Below are 11,167 nucleotides of genomic sequence, written 5' to 3' on the forward strand. Positions count from 1 at the left end.
TGCTATTTAAAACTATCAAATATTAATCATTAAAACATTAATGCTTTCCTTTAATGGGTATTCCACCCATTTACCGCCTGGGGTTTTAGTACAAATAAAATATAATTTTCATTATAAGATATTAATGATTTTTGTAGATTTTACTATGTCAGCTAAGGGGTTTAGGTGCCTATGTGAAGGTATATGTTGCGATCATACACAGCATGTTCAACTAGGGGCACAATTGCAACAAATAATACTTGCATAAATTAATACATGTCTACATAATGGGAATTCTGCTCCTTTTGTGCAATAATAATTCTCTAGTTTCCAGATGTCATTTTGCTGATATTAGACATTTTTGTAGTTTTCATTTCCTCTTTTCCTCTAGCCGCTTACTCAGCACAGGCATAATCCTCAAGCACAAGACACGGCTGCAATGTAGTGGGTTCTGCTAGTTCAGGCTGGATCCAGTTTTTATTTCACTGTTTTAGTCATCTTTTGCGTAACATTGCTTCCGTCGTATGTACGCTAAAGTTAGTTGCTGAAGTCTGTGCTAACTCATCTTTTTCTTGTATTGTTCTCTTTGCTGTCACATGCTGCCTTGTTTCGTCAAAAAGTGATGCACACGGGTAAGCTTTGGGAAGAAGTGCAAACCAACCTCAAAATCTGTGATTTTAGACAATCTTTGTTCACATTCTAAAAGAACCAATATAAACACAGTAGCTACCATAAAAACAAATGAGCAACTAACACACTAACTTTTACCATATCAAATGTAAAAGTTTGTGTGTGAGACTTCCTGCCAGCAGACCCAATTGTTGCCTTATATGCCTTTGCAGTGATCCATAACAGTTTGTTTTAAATCTGCCTACCCAAAGCTTATATTTTAGTTCTTGGCATCTCATGGAGAGTTAAATCACCTGAAGACATATTACCTAGAGATTGCCACACTTGATTTCCTAAGTTTGTACAAGTGCTGTGGCAAGTTACTTAGTGAGAGATTCTCTCTTCCTGTTAGCTTTTTTTAACTTTTTTTAAAAGAGAATACAGTAGGAGGGTGCAAGTTTACTAATCCTAAAAATGATTTAAAGTGAAAACACATGTGCCCATTCCTGTGATACACTTTGCCCAGAAGGTGTTGGGATTCATCAATTCTTTGATGTAGCTGATTAGATCCACTTTCAGCACATTTGTATCTGTTACTTCAACGTATTATTATGTTTCCTGTCATATTTTTCTTTTTCTTGCCCTTGCATATTTACCATTTCATATTGTATTTATATGTTTCCATCCATATAAAACCCATTAATGTCACATTATGCATTCTATGAATACATTATATTTGTTTAATTTTATGCTAAAAAGATTACATTTTAATAATCATCCAACCATATCTCTGCACTGAAAGCTGTTAACTGGTTGTGAGAAGACTATAGTAAATTGCATTGTTTTTTTCTCTCCACAGTCAGTCTGTATACATCCATCTTTGGAGTTTTACAGCTGCTCTGCCTTATGACAGCCCCTGTGATTGGATACATAATGGATTGGAAGCTCAAGGAATGTGATGATGGCAATGATGATGGAGATGAGAAGGATGCTAATCCGTACGTATTTCTAAGACACATATAGGCTACGCATACAATGTGATGTGATTAAAAATATTTAAGGATAAGATAGTAAAATGGACATCAGATAACTACAAGCACCCAGATGTTTATAGTTTTCCAAAAACATCTAGAAAGTCCCAGGACCCAATGAAGAAGGTTCAGTCTGCAAGTGCCTACTCCAGTTCTAAAGCCGAAGCACTGATCCATCATTTACTGCACCTTACTGTCGGCCAATAATGACCCAATCAGCTCAAGATGTCTTTAAAAGTCAGACTGTTCTGGAACTAAATGTACACGTGTCGATGTAAAGCTATATTTACATTTCTTTTTTACTACACAAGTGTACTGCAGCAGAATTTTTTGCTCTTTGTGTTGTGTTCATGTGTATGGTGTATCATAATATAGTACATATACACATATAATAGTAAATAAATAATAATTAATAAAAGCTATATCCTTATTTTTTTTCTAAATTATTTGTTTGCTTACAGAGATGGAAAGAAAAAGAAAAGGCGTGATCGTCAAATTCAGAAAATCACAAATGCCACCAGGGCCTTTGCATTTACCAACGTGCTGCTAGTGGGCTTTGGAGTCACATGTCTTGTTCCAAACCTGCCTTTACAGGTATGTTTCAATGGGAAGTCAATGATTGTGCTGCTCATTCATTCATCATTGTGCTTATGTCTAAATTCTGTTTTTTTTTGTTTTTTTTTACAGATCTTGTCTTTTATATTGCACACAATTGTTAGAGGATTCATTCATTCTGCTGTGGGTGGACTCTATGCTGCTGTGTAAGTAAATTTAGTAATGTTCCACCTTTAGTTATGTAATGAATAAAGATATTGGGTCTGATTTATCGAGAGAGGGCGCTTATGCTCGCCACGCGAAAATACACGCCACTTGGCGCTGCGTATTACCGCGAGCCAGGGCCGAGTGCTAGTGCACTTTCCTGCTGGCTTCCAGCATTGATAAATGAGCAGTGGGGTCGAGAATTCGCCAATTAACCAAGTGGGCGTTACACTTATGTCTGAATTTCTGTACCAAAAGCGGTACACTGTTTTTCATGAAAAGTTCGGCTTTAACACTTTTTGCAAGTGTTTTTACCCCAAACCGAGCTGTCAATGGTGATGTCATAGCAATCAATTAGCACACACCTGCTCCCTGTTCTGTGTGAATTTACAGTCCATGGCAGGTCAATTTGAATCTTTAGTGCTTTGGTGTTTGGTTTGGTGTTAGAGAAAGCAAATATTTAAAAAAAAGATTGTTGCCAAAGATGTTATAATATGTGTATCAAGGAACATTTAGTGATGTCACTTGTGTGTGTGTATGTCAAAATACATTTAAATGTATTGAAATACATATTCATTTTTACTAGTTTAACTGGACTGGACTTTGTCATTTGATCCACTAATAATCATTACAAACGTATGCATGATTTCCACTACAAACTGCTATTTGACCCCCCTCGTTGCCTTTGTCCCATTCTCAAAGTCATATTGTCATTTGAATGTGATATGTACATATTCCCAGTGGCCTGTGCATTTTTTCAACTGATAGAACACAGTTCACGAGCACATAGCGGGTCAGGTCAGCATTGGCGCACAACAATGCGCAGCAAACACCTTAGGTTTGGTGCACAACTATGCGCCCCAAACAACTAAGTTTTAAGGAGACAATTGTGCTGTTTTTAGCCTTTCATCTTTTTTTAGAAATTAACTGCACAATTGACTTGTTAAATTGGTCTGTTGGATCACCCAAGGTTAAAAAGATCCTGGGAGATTGTAAAGAAGATCACATCAAAACAAACCAAAAACATTTTTAAACAACTTTATTCAAAATAAACACATTTTTTAAACCATCACTAGAGACCACACAGACACCACTAAATTGACATGAAAAAAAAAAACACAAACACATGTAAACCCACACTTTCATATAAAGCCAAAATAGTTCAAAAATGGCCCGAGAAATGTTGCATTCAAAAAATTCTTACCAAACCAATATGAAATTTAAACCTATCAAGGGTGGAAAACTGAATTAGCAAATATTTATGCAGAACAAACATTTAAAGGTAGTAATAAAGACATATTATTGCAATGAAACAACATGGCTATAAACACAATAACATAGCATTACAATTGACTTCTTAATTGCAAAGTGGACATTGAAACATTCAAGGTTTAAAAAACAAAAGCAGCTATTGTGCTAAATGGTAAACAAAGTATGAAATGTAGTATGAAATGTAGCAACATAGATTAGGAAAACACACCAAACAACTTGCCTACCCGAATTCGCAGGGATTTAACATCAGGCGGATCCGCAGGTCAGGCATTGTAAGCAATTAGGTAGGCGCCTATGTAAAGAGCTGATCGGTTAATCAGTTAACTCTTTCCAAACTTGAAAATATTAGGTCATTTATAAATAGGCTTTCTTGGCTATATATATGTTTGAAACATTTTAACACATCATACATTTTTTATTTAGTGCTAAGTGAAAGATGTGTGCCATTTAAAAGAAGGAATTTTTTGGGTAAAGATTGACTTTTAATGCAGGCTCGTCAGTGTCAAGCTCCCGGAGATGCGCGCCTCAAGGGCACGATCATTTCAGTTGATAACTGCCAGGAGAATACACCAGAACTAGTTTATTTTTAGTTTTATTGACGGTCTTGTGCACAGGTACACATACACATTCATATAAAGACCTTGAACAAGTTTTTTTTTTTTAAACATGATATCCACATGTGTTTATATATGTACAAGTACATCGTAAAAAGCCTATGACTATGAATGTTTTTTTTTTTTTTTTTTTTTTACATTTATGGTATTTTTTATTGTTTGGAAGTATAGCTATCAATTGATTATGGATTTTTTTCATAGTGTTCACAGAAGTAGCATTTATTCATTAAGTGTAACATCCTAACTTTCTTTTTTCAGATACCCATCATCACATTTCGGTAGTTTGACTGGTCTGCAGTCTCTCATTAGTGCTCTTTTTGCACTCCTTCAACAACCTCTGTTCTTGGCTATGATGGGACCTTTGAATGGTGATCCACTCTGGGTAAGGACTAGTTTACAGTGTAGTAATAATACTAATATATACAGTACTTAGAAGTTTACTTGGGAATGATTAATTTCAGTATTGATAAAACAATTTATATTAAAAATGCCACTGTCTGAATGTAGTAGAGGAAGGACCAGGAAACTGGTGTAGCGTGTATAGGAGCATCAGCAGAAGAATTTTGTAGATGACAGAAAATGAATAATAGTCCCCAGATTGCTATGAATTATCATTATTATTATTATTATTATTATTATTATTAATAAACAGTTTATAGCACCAACATATTACGCAGAGCTGTACATTAAATATGGGTTGCAATTGACAGACAGGAGGAGAGGATCCTACCCAAAAGAGCTTACAATATGAGAGGTGCTGAAGCATCATACAATAGAAGGGGGATATGGATTGGTGGGTGAGTAGTGAGAAACAGAAAAAGATGGTTAGACAAGTTTGAAAAGATGGGTTTTGAGTGCTTTTTTAAAGAAGCAGAAAGTAGGAGCAAGCCGATTGGGATGTGGAAGACCATTCCAGAGAGTGGGGCAGCTATAGAAAAGTCTTGGAGCTGTGCGTGTGATGAGGTTATGCGTGAAGAAGTCATTAGTAGGTCATTGGAAGCTAGGGTGTATTTTTCTATCAGGTCAGAAAGGTACACATGAACTATGAAGGGAATTAAAGGCAAAGCACAGGTGCTTGAATTTGATTCTAAGGTGAAATGGAAGCCAATGAAAAGAACTACGAAGAGAGGCAGCAGAAGAGAAGTGGTGGGAAAGATGGATGAGTCGGGTTAGTGGAATACCAGAGAGGAGGATGTTACAGTAGTCCAGGCGAGAGATCATAAGAGTGTGTATGAGTAGTTTGGAGGTCTCGGGACAGGTAGGGACAGATTTTGAAGATGTGCAGGTGAAAGTGACAGGACCTGGAAATGTTCTGAATATGGGGGGTAAAGGGGAGGGCAGAATCGAAGGTGATGCCAAGACAACGTGCCTGAGGGGAAAGACAATTTCGGGAGGAGATTTGGAGTTGGGGGGTTGGGGGAGATGAGTTGGATTTTTACCCAGGTTGAGTTTCAGAAATCTGTCGGCCAGCCATGATGAGATAACTGACAGGCAGCATGAAACCTTGTCCAGGACTGAGGGAGACAAGTCAGAGGTGGACAGATAGATTTGAGTGTCATTAGGTTGGATTAAAAGGGGGTGAATAACAGTGTCAAAAACAGAAGAAAGATCTAGGAGAAGGAGGAGAGATAAGTTGCCTTGTGGCTTAGTTCTGAGGAGGTCATTGGCCACATTAGTAAGGGCTGTTTCAGTGGAATGGGTAGCTCGAAAGCCAAACTGGACAGGATTAGGGAGGGAGTTGGTGTTCAGGTAGTCGGTGAGTCTTTGATAGACAAGGTGCTCAAAAAGTGTGGAGGTAATGGGAGATAGGAAGGTAGGGAGGGGTCAAGTGAGGGTTTCTTCAGTATAGGGAGAATATTACCATGTTTAAAGCAATACCAGTGGAAAGGGAAAGTTTGATAATTTGGTTAGCACGGGGGCCAGGGTAAAGGAATGGGCACAGTAGTAGAATGATGAACAACCGCAATAGAGGTGAAGGAAGGAGAGCACAATGGGGTGCCCCACCCTAGTCCTGCCACCTCCCCTTTCTGTGTATAGCCCTTGTTCGTTCAGCTGTCAGTTTTTTGTTGCTCAAAATGATCATGAAAGATTGTTTCCAGCAATGAAAATTTAGCATGTGTACATAGCCTAAGACTATCAGTAGCTTTATATGTGCAGGTAGTGTATTGAATGGATGGAGATTGACCACCACTTTCACACAGAGGTAGAAGTAGAACTCATTTGCCTTTTACCTCAGTAGTTCCATTATGCATATTCCTAATAAAATAAGCAAAATATACAGGAATGTTTTGTTTGACTTAAATGTATGTGCAAACTGTATACTTATCTCTATCTTTCTACTGTGACAGGTGAATGTTGGACTGTTAGCATTGAGCATGCTTGGATTCTGCCTGCCACTCTACCTCATCTTCTTTAAACGGAGCCTGGAACGACAAAGGAAACAAAAAATTGAAGACTCCAAACTGTACCAGAAAATAAATGGCACTCCTGATCATGAAGCCTTTGTGTAAGCAGAAACTTGGCCTGCCCTGTACCCGTACAATGTTCCTATTCATAAATCTCTGGGAACTCCAGCATAACAAGTCATCATTTTAGAAGACATTTCAACTTTCAGCATGTCATCTGTTTACCAGTTCTCTCTTCAAGTATAAATGAAAATAGGCAGAATCTCTTGGCTAGATAAATCTAATGTTAATGCAAACAAAAGTCTTTACGTTACTATATCATATAGGGTAAAACACAAACTTCTGTCAATTTTATTGACTGGAATGGAGATTCTTCCTCCTTTGCCCTTTAATGAAGAATCCTGTCTATTTAGCAGTTACTCTTGGTGACATGAGATGTGCTGGACTAACTTGCCATAGAGCTGGAGCCTATTACTTGTTATGTGGATTCAGAATCCTAGGTGCTCAGCAGAGAAGTAGCAGGAATTTTCATTCCTGTTGTGATTACTTCTGATTGCATGACCGCTTGTTCTGACAATGACTCTTGTGCCAGTGGCGATGCCAGTTGTTGTCATTATCCTCTCCGGAACAGAGGAGTCTTCTTGAAATAATTTAGCCAGAACTTAATCTTGTAACCGCCAATAAGAGCACATAACCACCTTGAGACCACTTCTCTACAACGTTTCCTACACATAAAGCTATTTCACAAGAGGTTTTCGGTTTTGTGGTGAAACAAGATGCTAACAACAATTAGTGCATTACCTTGGAAAATGTGTGCTCATTTATTGAACTCTTTCTGCACTAATGAACTTTGCTGCTTTCCACATTTAGTAACAGTAGAAAAGGCAGACATATCAGTTTAAAAGGGATAACACATCCATCCTATATATTAATATGGGTGATGTGAATCAACCAGTCTTGTGATGAATATATGTTGTGCCATACTATCCTTAGACCTGGTTGACTCTTACGTTTATAAGCCAGACATTGGCAATCTGTGGCACTGACAAGGATGCTGCATTCAATTTCCCATAATACTCTGCTGCCGAGTCACTGAGCTGCAGTGCAGCACCCATGTCAGTATCAAGAGATTCCTAGTCTGTGTTCCAAGCAATACCTGTGTCTGTTTTAAACTCTGTTTTTTTCCTTTTTCTTTCTTTTTCTTTTTTTTTTTTTTTTTTTTTTTATAAATGACTAATATGAATATGCTGTTCTATGTTCCTTGCATGACATGATTAAGTATTTTTGTATTTGGACATATATTTGTGATTTGCTTTCTGTTTGGTAAAGCTAAAGAAAATCTTTGTCATATATCTGCTGAATGTCTTGGTGACCAATCGAGTTAAATGAAGCAGGAATTCAGCGTCTTTTTATACTATAGCCATTCTTGATCTTCACTTATTATTTTATCCTCTCTTTCTTTTTTTTTGATCGTGGCTGTATTAAGGTTTTTTGTTTGTTATCATCTCTTATGGCATCCTGATCATTCTGTTCTTTGTCTTCTGGTTATTGTTAGGTTCTTATATATTAGTTAGGTCTTTTTTTTAATTATTATTCTAAAAAACATTCGTTAAATTTTTATGTTTAAAGTTTAACCTTTACCTCACTCCACTGGGCCCTATTGTAAGATCAATAATTGACCCATCTGGTCTTGCTGATACTCCAGTTTAATATTACTGAGTACAGAGGTTAAACAGTTGAATATAACTGTCAGTTGTTAACTGCTCAGTTGAAAAAAAAACAGATACTGACAATATTCCTTCTGTGGATACAATCAAATGCATTTAAATCAATCTTTAGAACCTAAAACCACAAGCTGCTAAAATGTCCTTTTGTCATTTGGGAAGATCCTAAAGTATTTCACTTGCAGGTTTGCTGCACATTCTCACATCAGTTCTTGGGAGGTATCTGTAATATTCCAATGACAAAGCAGAGATAAAACTATTTTTTCATACTTGTTTTTTCCTTATGTTGATTGCAATTATATGCAGTATTTTTACACTCCAGGATCCCACAAATGAAAATAAATAATTTAAATGTACTCCTAGTATTTTTAATAAGTAAAGAAGAAGTAAGATATAACTAAAGTGCTAAACCCATTGGTAACTAGTTAGCAAGCATTGAACTGTTGTTGCAATGGGTTACAGTACTTTTTACATCACCATTGCTCTTTGCACTGCTTTAATATTTGAAAAGTCCATATCTCTGCTAACGGTGGATGCAGTGTGAACCTGAACCAGTGAGTGCCTCAGTAATGTCTCCAGCTGCAAAGAAATTGATAGGCTTAGTATTGCTTCTGCCTACAAAACAGCTGCAGAAACAAGACAGGAAGAGCACTGCATCCTTTGTTAGTATGCACTGAGCATTTTTTAATATTGTTCTGTTGGGATGTCAAGATCCTGCTTGTACAACAGTTACAGGAGAACGTTTTTTCTTTTCAGCTTGATAGCATGGTATTACAGGGATATGCTAGTATTTGATCCTGAACTACAGTTCTTGTGTGACAACAAGGGAAAAACAGCACAAAAGCAATACAGCAATTATTTTCCCGTGTGTCTGTCTTTGAGCTGGCCTCTGGGAAGAAAGACTGGGAGACTCCACTATATATGGAATCCCAGAGCCAAAACTGCGCAACCTTGAGCAAATCACTGTATCTCTCAGTGCCTCAGGTGCAAAAAGATTGTAAGCTCTCACGAGTAGGTATTTATTGTGCCTGTACATTCTATATACAGTGCTTGTTGTTATTAAAACATATTAAAAAATAAACCCTTTTTATAGCCAACAATTTTGTGGTATATGTCATGTTATTTTTGTTTTATTGTATAATTACTTCAATAATTATAATTTTTGGGAGAAAGACAGCACTGCACACCAACACCAAACTGTAAAACTAGTGACCTTCATTGTTTGAAGATGCTTGCATCTTAAGGGTCTACACGGTTTTCCAGGATAGTGGGAACAACTAGACTCCAAATTGTATGAAGAAATTTTATTTTTTAAGTTTGACAGCCAACCACCTGAAGCATGTAGCTGAATTTTACCTACCTAACATCCAGCAATATGATAACCACAAGCTCCTTTAGAAGAGCTGAGTCTTTACCTGCCATTCTTTTAGATATAGATTTTTGGCCATCTTGATTGGTCGTACTGTGATGAATAAATCCCCATGCATATCCCGCAGCTTGGCGTGCATTACACAAAAGATCAGGAACAAGCAGACATGAATGCTTTATTACAGAAGAGACATGAGCGCATCTCTTCTACAGGAAAAAGATTGTTCATAAATGTTTCATTTGTTTACTTTAATATAATATAAAAAAAGTATAATATTGTTTCCTCCAAACTCTTCCCAAATGCATGTTAAGTTGACACATGTGTACTGTTCACTTCATGATGCTGATTATCAGGTATAAATACCTAGTGATCCAACTACCGGTAGTTGTGTATAGTCTGTTCCTTTCATTTAATGTTAACCATGGGTTTTGACCCGTGGTAGTGTAAACAGCCATGCAAAGATGCCGCTGTAAAGGGAATTACAGTATGCAATTTAAGACCATTGCGTATCTGCAGTCCTTTAGTACACGCCCCTACCATAGTTGGAGCGTGTACTATCATTGCCTGGATGGTTTTGCCAGAACCATTTTACTTGGCAGCCTCAGTATGAATTAAAGGAGATACCATGGACAGGGGAGTGTGTCAAAAAGTTTGTGTACACTTCAGTTCAAAGCCCATCTATAGGAAGAAACTGAAATGATCCCAATGGTCTCATTATCATCAGTCCCTGCCTTTCCCCTTCTGTTGATCTCAGATTCTGGTCCAGTACAAAAAGACAGCACCGACAGCCAACAGGAAGTTCTAAAATCAGGAGTACAGCTGTGCCGAGGACTGACTGTTTTGGAGTTATAAAAGGAGTTATTTGTTTGCCTGAAGATCATCTTTTAAAAAGGGAAATTTTGGATACTTTTAAAAGGGCTAGTGCATTGGGTGCAATTACTTCATGGACCTCAAAAGAAATTGAATGTACCAAGACAACTGAAAAAAATATATAAGAGTAAGCCAACAACAGAGAATTTACAACAGATGAACTTATTCTGCGGTGGCCAACAGAGTTTAAAACTTGACCCAACTTAAATGCCATAGCAGCAAAAGAAAGCTGTTTATGCAAATAAACCCCTGAACTGTCTATAGAGGGCTATCAATAAACTTAGATCTAAAACTACTACTAAGTAGGGATGCGCAAGAATGGCTCTGACATTCTCGCAAAAATTTCCCCAAACTTCCAATGGGTCCTTGAAATTTCAGCGAGCCAATTTCACGAATTCTAATGAAGTCCAGGGTGCAGGTTTCCTCGCTCCCTGGATTTATAAGTACAGCCCGGGGAGCGTGGGATTCTGCAGTCACAGCTGATTGGAGGCACGTGAGTGCTTCTAATCAGCTGTGACTGCAGGCGAACTCTCAA

The 11,167-nt window shown here is 37.4% G+C and overlaps 1 protein-coding gene across 1 annotated transcript in view; it reads left to right on the top strand.

Annotated features, from left to right (window-relative positions):
- Window positions 1–9,493, top strand: part of SLC43A2 (solute carrier family 43 member 2) — a 47,657-nt gene extending 38,164 nt beyond the window's left edge. The window contains exons 10-14 of the mRNA XM_072429325.1: window positions 1,448–1,586; window positions 2,081–2,213; window positions 2,307–2,380; window positions 4,523–4,646; window positions 6,613–9,493. Of these exons, the coding sequence (XP_072285426.1) occupies window positions 1,448–1,586; window positions 2,081–2,213; window positions 2,307–2,380; window positions 4,523–4,646; window positions 6,613–6,774 (632 nt within the window). The 3' untranslated portion in view covers window positions 6,775–9,493. The remainder of the gene's footprint in view (window positions 1–1,447; window positions 1,587–2,080; window positions 2,214–2,306; window positions 2,381–4,522; window positions 4,647–6,612) is intronic.
- The last annotated feature ends 1,674 nt before the right edge of the window (window positions 9,494–11,167 follow it).

The sequence above is a fragment of the Pyxicephalus adspersus genome, chromosome 1 (genome assembly GCF_032062135.1).
Source record: "Pyxicephalus adspersus chromosome 1, UCB_Pads_2.0, whole genome shotgun sequence".
In the NCBI taxonomy this organism is placed as follows: domain Eukaryota; kingdom Metazoa; phylum Chordata; class Amphibia; order Anura; family Pyxicephalidae; genus Pyxicephalus; species Pyxicephalus adspersus.